The sequence below is a fragment of the Danio aesculapii genome, chromosome 4 (genome assembly GCF_903798145.1).
Source record: "Danio aesculapii chromosome 4, fDanAes4.1, whole genome shotgun sequence".
Classification (NCBI taxonomy): Eukaryota; Metazoa; Chordata; class Actinopteri; order Cypriniformes; family Danionidae; genus Danio; species Danio aesculapii.
The window spans coordinates 49,845,981-49,863,769 of NC_079438.1; the positions used below are offsets into that span (position 1 = coordinate 49,845,981).

The window sequence follows — 17,789 nt, forward strand, 5'->3', positions numbered from 1 at the left end:
TAGCTTGGTGAAATTTAAGACAGTCAATCTAGATTTCTGTTTAAGAATAAGTAATGTAAACTCTCTGTCATAGCAGTGTGTGGGCTAATCTCTCTATGATTTGTGTGTGTTTCTCTTTGTAAATCTCAGTCATGCTCTGTGTGATGTAATCTGTGAGTCATCTGTTTGTAATTTCTGTGTAATCTCAGTGTCTGTTTCGTGTGCTGATCATCTCTCTGTTTGGTCTTCATGATGTATTTGAGCCACTCATCACTGCAATTTCCTCCTCACGCCCACTTTGTGTGTTTATTTTAAGTTTTTGTAACCCCACAGGTTGTGGTTCTGTACACCTGCAGCATTGATTTATATAGAAACTAAATTGGATCTGATTTAAAGGGGTCATATCATGAATTTTTTTCAGTATATTAAACTTGCTGAATAAATGAAAGTGCGCTTCCTAGTCGATAAAGATTTATTAAAACAGATACGCAATTCAGATTAATCCCTTAAAGGGACAGTTCATAATTTACTCACCCTTATATGGTTTTAAACCTTTATGAGTTTTTTCTTCTGTTGAACACAAAGGAAGATATTTTGAAAAATGCTGGTTTCTGGCACCCATTGACTTCTGTTGTTGAGAAAAAAATACTATGGAAGTCAATGGGTGCCAGAAACTGTCATTCTTCAAAATATCTTTTGTGTTTAACAGAGGAAAGACACTCAAATAAATTGGTTGAGTAAATGATGATTAAATTATGGTAATTTTTGGTGAACTATCCCTTTCAAGAGTTCACACTTACAGTAGCTGATATTTGATAATAAAGTTTGATTGGCATGTTGTCCCAGGAGAGAGTCCTGAGCTCATAAGATCCTCGAGCCCTGGGCTCCCTCTCGTTTGCAGGGTGAGAGGGGAGTTTGAGCTCAGGTAGATCTCGATTAACTCCCCCAACTTGTTAATGGCTATTGACAAATTATAGGGATATCTCTACTGCTTACTAAGAGCTTGTCTGTAGTGCCAAGTTCGTATGGTCAAATTACTTATATTGTGTGTTTTTGGACTGTGGAAGGAAACCAGAGAACCCAGTGGAAACCCAGGCAAGAATGGGGAGAACATGCAAAATGTCGACTGGTCTAGTAAGGACTCTTAACCAGTGACATTCTTGCTGTGAGGCAACAGTGCTAATCACTGGGCCGCCGTGTCGCCCAATATAGAAAAAGGAGAGATAAGTAGGGGTGGGAGGTGGGATTCTTCGAGTCAAAGATACTGAGGTAAGAAACTCTGGTTATTTAGAGTGAGTTAGGAATTGGGGAATCATGTGTTAGCTAATGCGGGACCAGCCGTGGACAATCATAAGCACATGGTCCTCTAGAAATTAGTTTATAAAATAAACTTCACTTAATGAGACAATTTTTCATAAGATTACCTTATTTCCTTATGAAATATCTATGAGCATCTGTATTGATTTGATCCGTCAAAACTGCCTATTAACTGCATATCTTCTGTTGCTTTCAATAGAAGAAACTCAAATAAATTGGTTTTGAGTATATGATGATAAAACTGTAGTTTTTGGTGAACTACCCCTTTAATGAGAACCTTTTTCATAAGATTTCCTTGTATAGCCTGACAGATATATGTGAAAATAAGGATAATACACTTAAAGTGAATTTTTAAGACTCCCTCCACATAAGTGTTTGTTTTTCACCTGTTGTGCATGAGTCAGTTGTCAACCGTCACTCCATTCTCAACAATATTTCATATTTGACATTACATATTTATATTTCTCAGCTACAGATATACTTAGAGAATGCTTGGAAACCAAGAACAAACCTAAACAAATTTAGCAACAACAAAAAAAAGAAAAAAAAGCAACTAATTCCCAACCATCACAAATCGACACTGACAAAAATAACTATTATTTACTTTTATTGATGCTTGATGTGACCTCTTTAATATTATATATGATATTTACATCCATAAAGCGTGAACCGTTAAAAACATGCAGCCTTTAATGTTTTTTTTTTCTAAATGACCCCTATATTTCAATTCAAATTAATTGAACGTTTTATACAAAAGCTTAAACTGCAGCAGTTCTTACGCCGGGGTTCACAGATGAAGTGCTAGGTTTCGCATTATGAGTGACTGGTCTCCATCTCAGCCTGATAAAAGTTAATCTATTCCGCTAGTCTGTTTCTTCATGATAGTCTTGAACACATCTATACCAGCCTCCTGGAGAGCTTTCTTGATCTATTCGACAGGCGAAAATGGGTTTTATTCACAACTGATAGGATTCTTCGGGAATCCATTACGGAGGGCACTCTGGTCTAGCGGGTCATTTGATGTTGCTGAGGTTTTTTGGCTAACTTTCCTGGTAAATGACACTATTTGAATGCTAAAATGCTTCCTTCTTTTTTTGAGATTCTGATTGAGTTCCCTTGTAATATCTATGAGCATCTGTATTGATTTGATCCAACAAAATTAATTATTAAACACTCACTCACTATCCTTTGACTTAGTTCCTGATTTATCAGGGGTCACCACAGCGGATTAAACCACCAATTACACTGGCATATGTTTTAAGCTGCGAATACTATTCCAGCTGCAACACAGCACTGGGAAACTTCATATTAAACTATTGGATATAAAAATGACAAATAATAATAACACAATAAATGCAAAAATGCCAAAAATAAATCTTAAAAAATAAAAAATAACTGCAGTTTTCAAGTGGCTCTTGGTTTAAGGATGTAAATATATATAAAAAAAGATAAATGTATCTTAATAAATCCTATTTGCAGTAGTAAGAGCCAAACTACAGTTCAAAGTATGTCTTTCTTTTTTCATAATTGGTGTGTGTGTGTTTGTGTGTGGTTTTAATCGTTTGTCACGTGCATGTCTGTTATCTTCCACAAATTTACATGGTTTTATATTATAAGCATGGAGATTTTCTCAGATTTCTATCACTGGTTTAGAATATTACAACAATAGGTCCCAGTTAATATTGGGTGTCTTTAACTACAATGTAGTTCAGAAAAAAATGTAATTGTTAGGTGCAATGCCCTTATTGTGCTTATGTTGTACTCCCCTTTTGTTGCTAGTGAGGTGGGATGTGGTTAAGGTTAGTGACAGTTTAATTACAGGTGTTATCCCAGGAATGTACTCAAATATGCGCACAATAATTGCATTGTATCAAACGATTAATTTAAATGTTGATACATAGTACTTAAAGACAGTTCATATAAAGTGGGTCCCAACATTATAGTAATGTACCCTGAAAGAAAGTATTCATTGGATTTACTCCATTTTTTAAGGTAAGTGGTTGCAAACCATTTATATGAGCTGATTTAAACAAACAAATTAAGCTGAACTTTACTAAATGTATTTATTTATTTGCTTAAATTCAGCCCATATCAATTGTTTAACCTTTAAAAAATTTGTAAATCTAACGTATCATTTTTTCAGTGTAGCTCTGAGTGTTTTTATGTTGTGGTATGCATAACTATGTCCCTGTCTTCCTATAAAAGTGCCTTTCAGGGAGACCCCTTCTTATTCGTCCCGGCGGCGTGCGGTCTGTGTGTCTCCACGTCGCTCTCTGATGCGATCGGCCAGTGATAACGCTCTGGATGAGAGTTTAACGGCTCCCTCTCCAGCCCCCTCCCTGCGCAGTCTGCCACCCCTGGAGCCTGACGACACGGCCCCGTCCCAGCGGAGCCCGCAGGCTGCTCACACACATACACGCAGCCTTAGGAGACACACGCGCTCTGGAGGACACCTCAGGTGACGAGAGATGATTCTCCAAAAATTCATTTTTTTCAGTGCCACATTGTACTTTTCTGTTAAATCTAAACTGTTTAATTTAGCCTTTTTCCTATTAAATTTTTCAGTTTTGATTTAGATTAGATTAGATTAGATTCAACTTTACTGTCATTACACATGTACAAGTACAAGGCAACGAAATGCAAGTAAATTGAACCCCCCCCCGACCGTACTCAAACATCACAATTCCAGGGGAAGACAGGTCACAGGAGGTGGAACAGGAAATAAGATACATTTCAGGAGAGAGAGGCAAAAAAAAAACTCCCTCTCACCCTGCTCTTGAGTTAGAGCAGTGTGAGATCAGGGAGAAAGGAAAAGCCCCAGCAATCTAGCACAAACAAAGTGAATGAATTAGATCATGCACACATTTGTTTACCATGTAATAAATGCGTTGTGATTAAAGTTCAATAGCAAAATTAATCATTTAGGTCAAAGTTGTGTATCAGTGTTAGTATCACTCTGGTAAATTTTATTAGTTTTTACTTGAATATTATAACTGGTCATTGTAATTATAATCTTAAATATGATAATAAGTAATAATAATGTTACCACTTTAAATACAGGTGCATTAATATGCATTAATTCATGGTTGATAATCTCGAGTTAACTGTACATGTCCTATAATATAATTTATATTAACATTCTGTGATTTAATTATTATAATAACTATTATTATAATTAGATAAAAGTCATGTAAAGTCATCAAGTCATAATGATATCTTTGCAAATCATAAGCAAATGACTTATTAAAACAAACAATGCAATATTTCTCTAATATTATGTCACTATAATATCTCTAACATAAGATGTTGAAAAGTTAAGTCAGGTAAGTTCCGTAATAATGATATCTTTGCAAATCATAAGCAAATGACTGACTTATTAAAACAAACGATGCAATAATATCATATCTCTATAATATCTCTAACATTAGATGTTGTCAGAACATAATATTAGAAATATAACAGAGATATAATATCTCTAAAATTATTATGATTATGATTCTGCCAACATCTAATGTTAGACAACAACAACAACAACAACAACAACAATAATAATAATATAATATTAATAATAATAATATTATTATTAATAATAATAATAATAATAATAATAATAATAATAATAATAATAATAATAATAATAATAATAATAATAATAATAATAATAATAATTAGCCCAAGCATGTAATCAGTCAAAAGTGTAAACCATTCAGTTGATCACATTACCCAGCACTTGACACGTATAAATATCCAGCCCACTCACCATCTTAAGAGGTTGTCTGGCATCCCTCCTCCACCCCTAAATCTCCTCACCCTTATTCTACTCTATCCATCATATAAAAAAAGGTATGTGGGGGGAATTCTCCAGGTTCGAGCTATATTATATATTCCAAACTCCCTCCTTGAAGACAGCACGCCAAAATTCATTAATTAAGATTAGATGCAAGGGTGAACTCGTAAAAATAATGTTTGATTACCTGACATTGACCTCATGGCTGGTTGTTAATGTGTCCGCAGCCCTGGCAGTCCTGTACAGAGAGAGCCGAGTCCTCCTGCTGTGCCTCGAGGGCCCAAGCGGCGGCTGTACAGTGCGGTGCCTGGGCGAACCTTCATCGCCATCAACTCCCACACTCCACAGGGCGAGGGTGAGATCACACTCAACCGAGGAGAGAGGGTCAAAGGTCAGTCAGTCAGCCTCTCTGTGGGACAAGAGGCAATAAGGTCACATTACATACATGCTGCAATCAGTGACATTCTGAATGAGAGTTACTTTTTAAACCCTGTGGACTTTCAAGAATTAAACAATATAAAGAGTTTCCTTTCTAATTACTTTTATTGCTGACAATGTTTAGTAGTTAATATACATGCATAAAGGAGGATTCTGTATTTCTTTATTTTTTTATTCAACTATCACATACGAAATGTTAAAAACTATATGTTTTCAGAGGAATTTGATGCATTGATTGGAAATTATGCTTAACTTCAACTTGATTTTGTTTTCATAGCTCATATTTCATGTTCTGCGCAGACACTGTTGTGCCTACTGTTTAAATTAGTGTAAGAGCTGATTTTCACGCAAATATTTGGTGGTTTAACAGGTCAAATGTTTATGAATATATCACAGTCCAAAGATTTCAATTGTAATTGTTTTGTTTTCTATAAAACTGTGAGATTGTGGGACAGGAACATTGGTAAAGCAATAATATTTATTCATAAAACCAGTTATTAATAGTTAGTCATCCACCAATACAGTTCTACTATAATCTAACATGAAATAACAAACAAAACTAGCTACAAAAACTAATCTGAGGGTGAAATGAAATTACAAACAAAATACCAGCATTTAACAAGTTTGTATGTGCCTCCACCAGTGCTAAGCATAGGTGAAGGAGGATTCTGGGAAGGCTCAGTAAAAGGACGGACTGGCTGGTTTCCTGCTCACTGTGTAGAGGAAGTCCAGATGAGACAGTATGACCCACGACTTGGTCAGTGCACACACACACATACACATGTGCATTCAGAGTTGCTGCACAATATATCGATATAGGTTCAGAAAACCCTTAAACGTGTTTATTTCATGTTCATCTTTGCTCTATTATATTTATCTATGCTTAAATCTTAACTAATACTTACTTTTAGTTTGTTTATTATATTTAATTCGCATGATTCTCTTCACTACAAAATGATTATAATCAAAGTTAATGAAGTCATCTGGTGAAATTGTATTTATATTGCAATGCATGTCATGGGAAAATAAAATATTGCAATCTCAGTTTTTTCCAAAATCCTAATTCAGAGTATGCACAAAAGCATAATATTAAAGTATTCTGCTGTATAACGTTCAGATGTCATTGTTATTGATGTGGCCTGTTTCTCAGAAACAAGAGAGGACCGCACTAAGAGACTATTCAGGCACTACACTGTTGGCTCCTACGACAACTATACCTCTTACAGGTACTGTATACCCTACACAGTACATACTATATACTGCATATTTTTAAAACGCCATAGATCATCTAATCTTTCTGAGAATTTCTGTGTTTTTTACCACGCATGCTGTTAAAATAATTTGAGTAGAGTGGTGTTGTGTTTTTTCAATCTTGATATTTATTCTGATTATTCTGACTGTGGGATTCTGGAAGTGCAGCACCTCTCACTATTGATTTCTGTAAATGCACAGTGATTATGTTATAGAAGAAAAAAGTGCAACGTTGCAGAAGAGAGACAGCGAAGGGTTCGGCTTTGTGCTTCGGGGAGCTAAAGGTCTGAAATGCACACATGCACATGAGAGTGAATGTAATCCTCAAACTGCGCAGATACCGTAAATAGATGTTTTCTTTTATTAGCTGAGACGCCCATAGAGGAGTTCACACCTACTCCTGCTTTTCCTGCACTGCAATACTTGGAGTCAGTGGACCTGGAGGGAGTGGCGTGGAGGGCAGGGTTAAGAACAGGGGATTTCCTTATTGAGGTAAAAATATGTTTAAAAAGTCATTTCACCCAATATTTCTATGAACTGAAGCCAATTTAAAATTTGTTTGCCGTTTGTTCCAGAAGTTTAAAGCCAGTTTAGTTCATTTCAGTGAAATTACCAAATACCAAAATGGATTATGACAGAGACTGGAAAAGGCCATTCAATAAGACCCCTGAATAACACTTGGGGTGTTGGTCATCACACAATTTTTGTATGAACGTTGAGGTTTCTAAAACAAAAAAAAGGCTTAAATTGCAATGCAATGGAAGTAGTAATACATCTTCTGTGTTGTACATTTGAGCTAAATGTATTATCTAAAAGGAAAAAAATGTTGCATGGGGGCTTATAAATGAGATAATATACTGTAGTAACATGAGGTCAAGTGTAATTGACTAAATGATTGGAGAAGCCCTGCATATGTTACGAAAGACATGTTTGTCATTTCATTAAATTACAATTATTTTTTTTAACGAAGCCTGCAATAATGTGTCATTTGCCAAAAGATCTGTAAAGACAATTTTTAAATACACTACATGAACTTACATTTCACATTGACTTGTTAGACTGATGGTTATTGTTGTGCATCTGCTATCTTTCTACATGTGTTGTATATTTCTCTATCTCTCCCCACACCTCTCAGGTAAATGGGGTGAGTGTAGTAAAGGTGGGACATAGGCAGGTGGTATCACTGATTCGGCAAGGTGGAAGTCGGCTGGTAATGAAGGTGGTGTCTGTCACACGCAAACCTGACACTGGAGATGTTGTTCGCAAGAAAGGTTCTTACCCTCAACTCCTTTTATGCATGCACAATGTTATTTTAATTAACTGGACTCAATGGAAAGCTCCACTTTTGTGAAAATAAGCTCATTTTAGAACTCCCCTAGATTCAAACAGTTGATTTTTACCATTTTTAAAATCCTTTCTGCTGTTGGTGGGGGCACTTTTAGATCATTAAATTGGATTTGATCATTAGCATCTTGCTTAAAAATGATCTAAGTTTTTTAGTCATTTTGACTATTTGGATTATTTCCAGGTGCTGCATAATTGCATTGAGCATGTTGCAACCATAACAGAGAAGCGAAGTTCCTTGATTATTACACCACAACAGTCACAATCAGCCTAAAATAGCAACTTTTCATTTCCATCAGCCTTAGTATGCAATATAACTACAGAATAGTCAAGTTTTAAACAGAAAAAAATGATCAAAACTCTTTACAGCGAGATGCTAATGATAATACAATGAGCCTATTTTCAGAAAAGTACAGTGTTCCTTTAAAGAACTTGAACAATTAGGGACTGCTGCAAAAAGCTGCTTTATAAATATTGCATTTCTTGTTCCTTCTGCTAATTAATTAGCCCCACCGCCTCCCAAGAGAGACCCAAGCACCAGCCTGACCCTGCGCTCAAAAAGCATGACTGCAGAACTGGAGGAGCTGGGTAAGACAGATGCTCATACCAGCAAACAAACAAGGAAACACACACCTTCTTGCTAGATCTCAGATAAGTTTAAACAGCTGCTATCATTAAATTCAAGCGCACAATCAATTATTCCAGCAACACTGCATTTAAATTAAAGTCTGTTCTTTCTGTTAAAATGATACAGCTATGAAAGGGAGAGTGAGTGATTGTGCAGTGATAGCTTTGCTCATTCATTGCTAATGAAAGTGCACAGATCTATGAGCAGTATCAGGAACTATAGATTTGTCCTTCTTGTCCACAAGCGTCAAGGAGAAGGAGGGGAGGTAAGATATGAAAACAGTCTCACGTCGATGATATCATTTACTAGTTTTATACTATGGTTAGCATGTGATGTCATGAATGGATTTATCTAACCTTTTTTAGCTTGTGGTTTTCTTGCCTGTGATTTGTATTCAGAACCCAATAGTGTGTTTTTCATTTGTGGATTGTAGAAAAACTATATGTACAGTATTTGTTTTGTGATGTATTTGTGAATGTAAATGTGTTCCTACAGACAGTGTATTTTAAAAACATGTGTAATGTAATGTAATGTGTACTTATATAGCGCATTGTGATATATGTACTTATGCTTTCTAGTGCATTTGGTAATTGTGTTTGGTCTTTTGTGATTTGATTAGAGAACAGGCCAGAGTACTGCTCAAGAATGTGTATTAAGTGTTTCTGCATATGTGTGCATCTGTGTGTGTCCCTCACAGAGAAGTTGGATGAGATGTTGAGTTCGCCCAAAGAACAGGTTGTAGTGATGAGGCAGCGGCCAGTGGATTCAGACTCCAGAGCAGCCACTGTGAAACAGAGACCAACAAGTCGCCGTATCACACAGGCTGAGATCAGTGTGAGTCTGATACACATAAACATACATCATTTAAAAAGAAAAAGTTGTTTTAAATCAACGTTACAAAAATCAGATATAAACCATTTAAATATCTTAAATAGAAATAATGATAGTTTATTATTAAAAATAGATTTACATAAAATATTCTACAATAAAAAAAATACAATTTCAAAAGCTCACAGCTTGATTATAAAGCTTGTTTGGCATGCTGTCCCAGGAGAGAGCCCTGAGCTCATGAGATCCTCGAGCCCTGGGCTCTCTCCCATTTGCAGGGCGAGTGGGGAGTTTGAGCTCAGGTAGATCTCCCCCGTCTTATTTCTGGCTAATATAAAGGCTAAGAAGAGATGTACAGTTGTTAAGAGCTTAGCTATAAGATCTGTTTGGTATGTTCAATTTATTTAGGCTGCATGTTTTTAGACTGTGGAAGGAAACCTTCTTGCTGTGAGGCAACAGTGCTAATCACTGGGCCACCGTGTCACCCATCTGGAAAGGAGCAGGAGTAGGGGTGGGTAGGGGGGAAATCTTCAAGATGAGATAAAAAAAACAAAAGGAATCATCTGATTGGTGAATCAATGGTGAGCTAATGCGAGACCAGCTGTGAGCAATCATAAGTATGTGATCCTCTCGAAATTAGTTTATAAATAAATTTCACAAAAATACTAATTTGTTATTCAGTGTATTGCAGAAGGCAATTTGTGATGTATTGTACTACTACTACTACAGTGTTATGCATCACCAGCGTAGAACAGTAAACAAATTGTGCCAATTTGGCTGCTGATCAGCTTTTCTTTATGATACATATTGTCTTTAGGTTTAAAAATGGAATTTGCAGTTATTGCATTTTATTTGTATTTGTTTAATACCTGATTAGTCAGAAACTGGGATTTGCTTATTGTTCTGATAATAATTGAATGTTTGCCAAAATCTGACCATGTCTGTGTTTTCTTTTTTAGTCTTTGTTAGAGAGGCAGGGTTTGCCAATAAGCGAATTATCCTTGGCTGTAGACAAAAGTCACATGCAGCTGCCTCGGGGGATGTCAAGAACCAAGTCCTTTGGTAATGTATCAGTCGGCACATGCATACCCAAATACAAAAATTCTCACTAAATGTCCCTTTGTATAAACTAATGACACCTACTGAAAACATGTCTTAAATATAATTATTACCAGCATACCAATCTTGTTCACAACAAGTCTCACTGAGAATTGTTTTATAGGTGCTCCTGAAGATGATAGAATCTCAGCCCTGATCGGAGAGCATCGCTTTCCAAGAAGTTCCTCAATGACCGACAGCTTTAGACAAGATAGCATCCCACCCCCTCCACAGACAGCTCCCCCACCACCTCCAACTCCCTATTTCCTTGATTCAGGGCCACCTCCATCCTTTCTTCCACCTCCGCCCCCTTCTCGTGCTGCCAACCAGAGTCGTTCAAGCTTCCGCCCAGGGGCAGAGCCCAAAATTCATGGCCCAGTCACAACAGATCGGCAACGAAAAACTCGTTCCATGATCATTCTTCAGGACACCAGCCATTTGCCAGTGGAGCCTACCCCTATTACAAGACCACAAACGCCTACCTCTGGACCGGTTCCTCCAGAGCGTGGTCGTAGGCGTGGACCACCTGTGGAGAATCCATATGCTAATGTAGGTCGATTAAGTGCTGTCTATACTCCTACAAAGCCTCAGCGTAGAAAAAGCCCACTAGTCAAACAAGGACCAGTTGAGGAGGGAGCTGCCGCTCATTCTAGCCGAGACCCTTCTCCAATGGGAGGTTCACGAATTCCTCACAGCAGCCGAGCAGAGCAGTTCCAGCAGCAGGTTCTCTCTGAGCGAGCTAGGATCACACCTCCTGGGGCCCGACGCAGGCCCAGCGTTTTTCTGTCTGTAGAAGGGGGAGCAACAGAGCCACAGACAACTCCATTACTCTCTCAGTCCCACTCAGTGGATGAGTTGGCTGAGTTACCTCCACCTGCACCAATGCTCTCTCCTGGCCCACCACCAGGGGGGACGACTTTTATACACCCTCTAACAGGTCGACCACTTGATCCTTCCTCACCTTTAGCACTTGCACTGGCTGCACGAGAACGGGCACTTAGTGGCCGAAATACACCCACTCCTACGCCTTCACCTACACCTTCGCCCACTCAAGGCAGAGCAGTAGAAAGACCCGAGACAGAAGGAGGAGCAACACCACCTGCTCCTCTTGAGGCTCCTCCATCTAATTCCTGGAGAGATGAACCGGTCAGCATCACAGAAACGGCAAGCCAAGTGACTAGTGGTAGCCCTGGGTCTGGAAGAAGCCTGGACGAGGCCCTTGTCCCACCTGGGGTACAAAATATTCAACCAGTGCTAATAGATACAGAACATACCCCACCAGCAGTCCCACCCACTCTACCTTCTCCTGCCCCAACTCTTTCCAATCTGACTGCGCGAAGTATGACTATGAGTTCAGAGGAGGAAGCGGAGCCCTACACGGTGACACTTCCCCCTGCATTGCTCTCATCCAGTGATGAGGAAACCAGAGAGGAGCTTCGGAAGATAGGCCTGGTTCCACCACCTCAACCTTTCGCTAATGGCCTTCTAATTAAAGAAACACCCAAAGCCACTCTAAGCATTTCACCTAGTGGATCACGGCCATCCATTGCTAAGACCTCCTCTGGTAAAGCAAGTGATTCAACAGCAGACTCTGGGGTTGAAGACCCACATATGGAGACCACCAGTACTGTTTCCACAGTCTCCAGCATGTCCACTTTGTCTTCAGAGAGCACGGACTCCGCTCATGCAAGCAAACCACGTTGTGGGGTGGGGCGTGGTCGCCCCGCCCATCTCAGGGACCCACTGCTTAAACAGTCATCAGACAGTGAGCTGCTTCCACACCCACCCAGCACAGGCCCCAGCCGTCCACGCTACCTATTCCAAAGACGCTCTAAACTGTGGGGGGAGGAACCCCGGGCCCAGATGGGGTCATCAGATGAAAGTCGGCCTGCTGCTATGGGGGCAGAGTTGCTTAGCAAAGACACTCATTCACTGGGTGAGGAGCCACCAATGGGAGCACCACTTGACCCTGGCAGGAGATCACCTGTGGGAGGTGCCAGGTAGGAAAGAGCTGCTTAAAATTGTGCCAACTTTAGCAAGCACACGCACACCTGCATGAAACACTGCACAAATTTCAATATAATTTAGCAATACACCCAATAGACTTTTGACACCCTAAGCCACACATCTGGTTAAACTGCCTTTCCATAACACACAATTGTGTGTCTGTATGTCCTTGCAGATGTGAGGAGAATGGAGGAGAGAGTAAATCGTAGGTTTTTAGCTCTGTGGGTAAAAACAACTCCTTGTCTAACTAACTTTCACTAAACCCCTTACTGCAGCCATTAGTTAAGCTGCAAATGCTACTGTGGGCTTGTCTTAAAAGGCTTATGGTAGTTCATTGTGCAGTAACTGAGGCATTTCAGCTTCTGTCTGTCTTTGCCCAATGAAACTGGAATTTTCAGTGTACCAATAAGGGACAATCAAACTAGCTTTTTAAGAAAACGTAAATGAAACAAATGTTGAATTTACATTTAGTTTATACTGCTGCATTGTGTATGGTGAGTTTATTGCAGCAAGTTTTGGATGTTTAAAAAATTAATACCAAAAGCATGCCGTGGTGGAAATACTGCAATATACTAATGCATTTCTTTATACCATTTCTGAGGACTCCAGTTTTATAATAACTGCTCTAACTGTCATTTTATTGCATTAAGTTCTTACTGCATGCTCAGCACTATTAGTATTTTCACAAACCCAATGCTTCTAGCATTGGATTCACTTTCCTTTTCTCTTACATTAGTTTCCCAGTAGTTTCCCAAAAGTACAACAGTTAAAACTCTTTCTTTGTTTAACTTTATGCTTTCACTAGTCCTTTCTCTCTCTTATTAGACTCTTATTTTGTTCTTTCTTAGACTTTTTAGTAGTTTAGGGGAGCTTCACACCATCTCTCAAAGGAGTTACGGCACCACCTTTACAATCCGACCTGGCAGCCGATACCCAGTGACCCGTAGGACTCCAAGCCCTGGAGCCACCCCAGAACGGAGTGAACCGTTAGGGCCTGTCCGTACATTCGGCCCTCATCACCACCATCATACAATCCTCAAGTCTTCTAGCCTAAGTTTGCCCCAGGAGCCTAAGGAGGTTCGTTTTGTCATGAGGAGTGCTAGCGCTCGAGCCCGCAGCCGCTCTCCATCTCCTTCTCCATGTGCCTCCCCCTGCCCCTCACCGGTACTGGGAGCCCCTCTCCTGGCCCTGCGACCATTCAGACAGCGCCCTCTAGCACTGTGGAGTAAGTATGATGTGGGAGAGTGGCTAGAGAGTGTGGGACTAGGGGAACATCGTGCCCGCTTTTTAGAGCATGAGATTGAAGGAGCACACCTGCCTGCCCTGACCAAGGACGATCTGGCAGAGTTAGGGGTGACACGGGTTGGACACAGAATGAACATTGAACGTGCACTAAAGCAGTTGCTAGAGAGTTGAGGAGAGCTGAAATGCAGGATGTAGTGCCATCACAAAATTATTAATTTTAACTATTCAATTTTCAAGTTATCCCGAAGTCTAACACCATAGATTCCAACCCACTTTGTTAGCACTGCACAGCCATTATATAATACAGATTTCTTTTTCTCCCAAGCACCCCTGATTTAACACCCACAAACAAAATCCATGTTTCCTCACTAGTTTGCAGCCTACTAAGTGTAAAAATAACATGCTCGATGGGAGTGTGGACCTACTGCGCAATATCTACTACTTACAGCTACAAGTCTAAGAAAAATCAAACTGGCCATGTTTTAAATGGATCTTCTGCACAATAAATTATATAGCCAGCAAGCAGCCATCTCCTTCACATGCCATGTTTTATAATCAAATGATGATGATGAAAGTGTGGCAAACACTACAGACTGCTTTCACATTATCAGAGGAATTTTAGGAGTATATTTACATCTGGATTTGTGTGCATTTCTTGCTTCCAGGAGAGAGACTTCTGAATTTAGAAAGCAGTGTCAACTTGGGTGAAAAAGAAAAGAGCGGAAACCTCTCCTGTAAATAATGCCAATGCTTCCAAGTGCCCAGAATTTACAGTTTGCTCACCGGCCATCTTGCAACTCAACAGTAGATAGCCATGTTAATGGTGATGATTATAAGATGAATTGCAGCAACTGGACTTGGCATGTCAATGCAACATGTTCAAGTAAGAAAGGATCTGACAATCTGCCCTAAACAAGGAGAAAAAAAAACTTCTCCCAATACAATACAAGTGTGGCCTTGAGGTAATACTGCCGCCATCTAAAATTTATTAAAGATAGATATTTTCAATCACTACATTCAATTTTATATGTATATGATATATATATGGAGTTATATATTAAGAAAAAAAAAGAAGAATGTATGAGAATAAGGTGAGATATACTTGTCTTATGCCCTGTGAGATTGTGTCATATTTGGTCTTACTTTATATTTGTTATTTTATTTGTCAGTTATCAACCAATTCCCTAACACGAACGCAGTTACTCTTTATTTCCCCATGGTATAACTTGTGATTTGTGAGTTATAAACGCATAACCTTTGGACTAGTTCATAGTCAGTTATTTAAGAGTTTCATAATTACAAATAGACCTTTTTTGTCTATTATGAACAAATGCTCAGTAAGACTGTATGTGGAATAACTGTTTTTGTTCAGAGGAATACTATGGGTTGTAGGTATACATTTATTTGTTACCTTTTATATACGAGATCTCGGCATCAGTCAGTCATTTAAAGCTGGACAATTTGTGAATTGAACATACTTTTCTTTGACATGATCATTTTGGTTATGTATTGTGCGACTATTCATTTGGAATCTTATCAAGGCTTTTCGTTTAGAGCTATACAAGCAAAATATGCTACCTAAGGGCTTTCAACACAGTCAAATTAAACATTATGTTATTAAAAATCTGTTTCAATGCAGACTGCTAAACTGGTGAATGTGTCTCAGCTATACGTTTATAACTAAAAGTAATAACGTGGCACAAAGGTAAACACAAAGCTAGTGTTTATTGGCCTTAAACAGCAATGTGACCCTGACCCTAATGACCCCATTTCTAGTAAAAGGTGTCTACAGTACAACCAAATTACTTAAAGGAGTGAATATACTGTGAATATTGAATTTGTTTTACAATTTGTCATTTTAAATTTCCCAAGATCATCATTTAATGAACCAAATGCTGAGATTATATTGTGTCAAAAATTATATAGTATCTAGCTTGACTGGTTTGTTGTTGTTTGGTAAGCTGGAACAGTAGGTGTTGCTATGGTTTACACATCTGACTGACAATTCAACTCCTCCAACTAAGGAGAAAAATCCTCACACTTGTCTCTCCTCTGGTTGGTCAATTTGCACAAAGATGTGGGTGCTACTGTTTATAAGCCATCTGCATAAAATATTATTGTACTTCCCTCATCTGTCCCTGTTTTTCTCCCTCTCCTCTAATCCTCACTCATTTACACTCCTAAACACGATTATGTAATTAATAATTACTGGTGTAAGAAGGGTGTGGCAGCCATATTCGTTTAGTTTACTACTTTTAGGAGCTCTCTCTTCTGTTGTTGACCTTTTTTTGTATTTTTTTTTTTGTTGGACGAAGTGATTTGAGGATCAAGCTTTTGGACATGTTTGCTTTAAAATGAGAAAATGTACACAAAAATATTATTTGACTTGTCTGTTATTAAAGATCATCTCTCAGGCTGTGGGGATTAATCCAATAGTATATCATTCTTCTGTGGAGAAAAGGTATGGGGTCATGTTTATTCCTACACCATAGGTCTCAAACTCTTGGAGGGCTCCTGGGTTCCTGGAGGGCTGCAGCTCTGCACAGTTTTGCTCCAACCCTAATCAAACACAGCTGATCCAACTAATCAAGGTGTTCAAGATTACTAGAGACTATTAACAGGTGTGAGTTGGAGGTGGTTGGAGCTAAACTATGCAGAGCTGTGGCCCTCCAGGAATTGAGTTAGAGACCACTGCTCTACACATTTCAATATAGTCAAAGCACTACTTCAAACGTTCAACAAAATAAACGGAAGACTGAAGCAATTGTGTTATTAAGATAAAAGAGCACAGAATATTTATTATTTATTTAACTATTTTACGTATTGTCAGAAAAGTGGCTAATCATACAAATTCATATGATTTCAATTGTATGAAATAAGATTTCTTTTTAAAGTTGTGTCCCAAACTTTACCCCTAAACCTGAGCAAAATGTACAAATGAGATGGTACATATTAATATGTATTACTACAAATTATTATACATTTATAAAATATTTTTACAAATTACTGAATCAAAACGTTACAAATTGACGTGAGATTGCACTGATTCAGGATCTTATTTAAAAGTATATCGCTGTAAAGTAGGGATGGGCGATATCTTGACAATTATTTTCCATATTGATCGATAACGATATATATTTCGATATAAGTTGTTAATGCTTCTAGACTTAAAAGAGTATCCCAACAATGACTGAAGCCACAAAAATTTGCAACAAATTTTTGGCTGGTACATTTTCAGTGGCCGAAAATTCTTGCTAATATAAACACACTTTTCGATTCCCACTGCTGCACATTTCTGCTGTGTGCTTGGCTCTTAGATCATCATAGAGTAAAAAGATCTTACTGTTATTGACATAAATTTTATCACGATTCGGTATAATATCATTTTTCGGCCCAGCCCTCCTGCAAAGGTATTTCTTTTTTTCTTCTAAGCAAAGAGTGAAAAGGAAATTTATCATGAGTATATCAGGTTTATTACTCGCGCTCTTGTACGTTACGTGCATGAGCGTGAGCACAAGCAATTGGTTTTATTCTGCAGTTCACTTAAGGTCCACTAATAACAAGGGTAACTGAATTCTTCATTCATTTATTCATTCATTCTCTTTTCAGCTTAGTCCCTTTATTATTCCAGAGTCGCCATAGCGGAATGAACCGCCAACTTATCCAGCATTTGTTTTACGCAGCGGATGCCCTTCCAGCTGCAACCCATCTCTGGGAAACATCCATACACATTCATTCACACTCATACACTACGGACAATTTAGCCTGCCCAATTCACCTATACCGCATGTCTTTGGACTGTGGGGGAAACCGGAGCACCCGGAGGAAACCCACGCGAAAACGGGTAGAACATGCAAACTCCACACA

The 17,789-nt window shown here is 38.6% G+C and overlaps 1 protein-coding gene across 7 annotated transcripts in view; it reads left to right on the forward strand.

Moving 5' to 3' along the window:
- The window catches only part of shank3b (SH3 and multiple ankyrin repeat domains 3b), a 35,711-nt gene extending 19,658 nt beyond the window's left edge, over positions 1 to 16,053 (forward strand). For 2 of the 7 annotated variants that reach the window (XM_056455968.1, XM_056455967.1), the window contains exons 11-24: positions 3,502 to 3,754; positions 5,311 to 5,474; positions 6,165 to 6,278; positions 6,672 to 6,747; positions 6,974 to 7,056; positions 7,140 to 7,264; positions 7,908 to 8,043; positions 8,624 to 8,704; positions 8,989 to 9,009; positions 9,442 to 9,578; positions 10,532 to 10,634; positions 10,795 to 12,670; positions 12,853 to 12,882; positions 13,526 to 16,053. In XM_056455968.1, coding sequence (XP_056311943.1) covers positions 3,502 to 3,754; positions 5,311 to 5,474; positions 6,165 to 6,278; positions 6,672 to 6,747; positions 6,974 to 7,056; positions 7,140 to 7,264; positions 7,908 to 8,043; positions 8,624 to 8,704; positions 8,989 to 9,009; positions 9,442 to 9,578; positions 10,532 to 10,634; positions 10,795 to 12,670; positions 12,853 to 12,882; positions 13,526 to 14,093 — 3,767 coding nt within the window. In that variant the 3' untranslated portion in view covers positions 14,094 to 16,053. Of the gene's footprint in view, positions 1 to 3,501; positions 3,755 to 5,310; positions 5,475 to 6,164; positions 6,279 to 6,671; positions 6,748 to 6,973; positions 7,057 to 7,139; positions 7,265 to 7,907; positions 8,044 to 8,623; positions 8,705 to 8,988; positions 9,010 to 9,441; positions 9,579 to 10,531; positions 10,635 to 10,794; positions 12,671 to 12,852; positions 12,903 to 13,525 lie in introns of all 7 variants that reach the window. The other 5 variants (XM_056455972.1, XM_056455973.1, XM_056455974.1 and 2 more) reach the window with 5 other exon arrangements.
- The last annotated feature ends 1,736 nt before the right edge of the window (positions 16,054 to 17,789 follow it).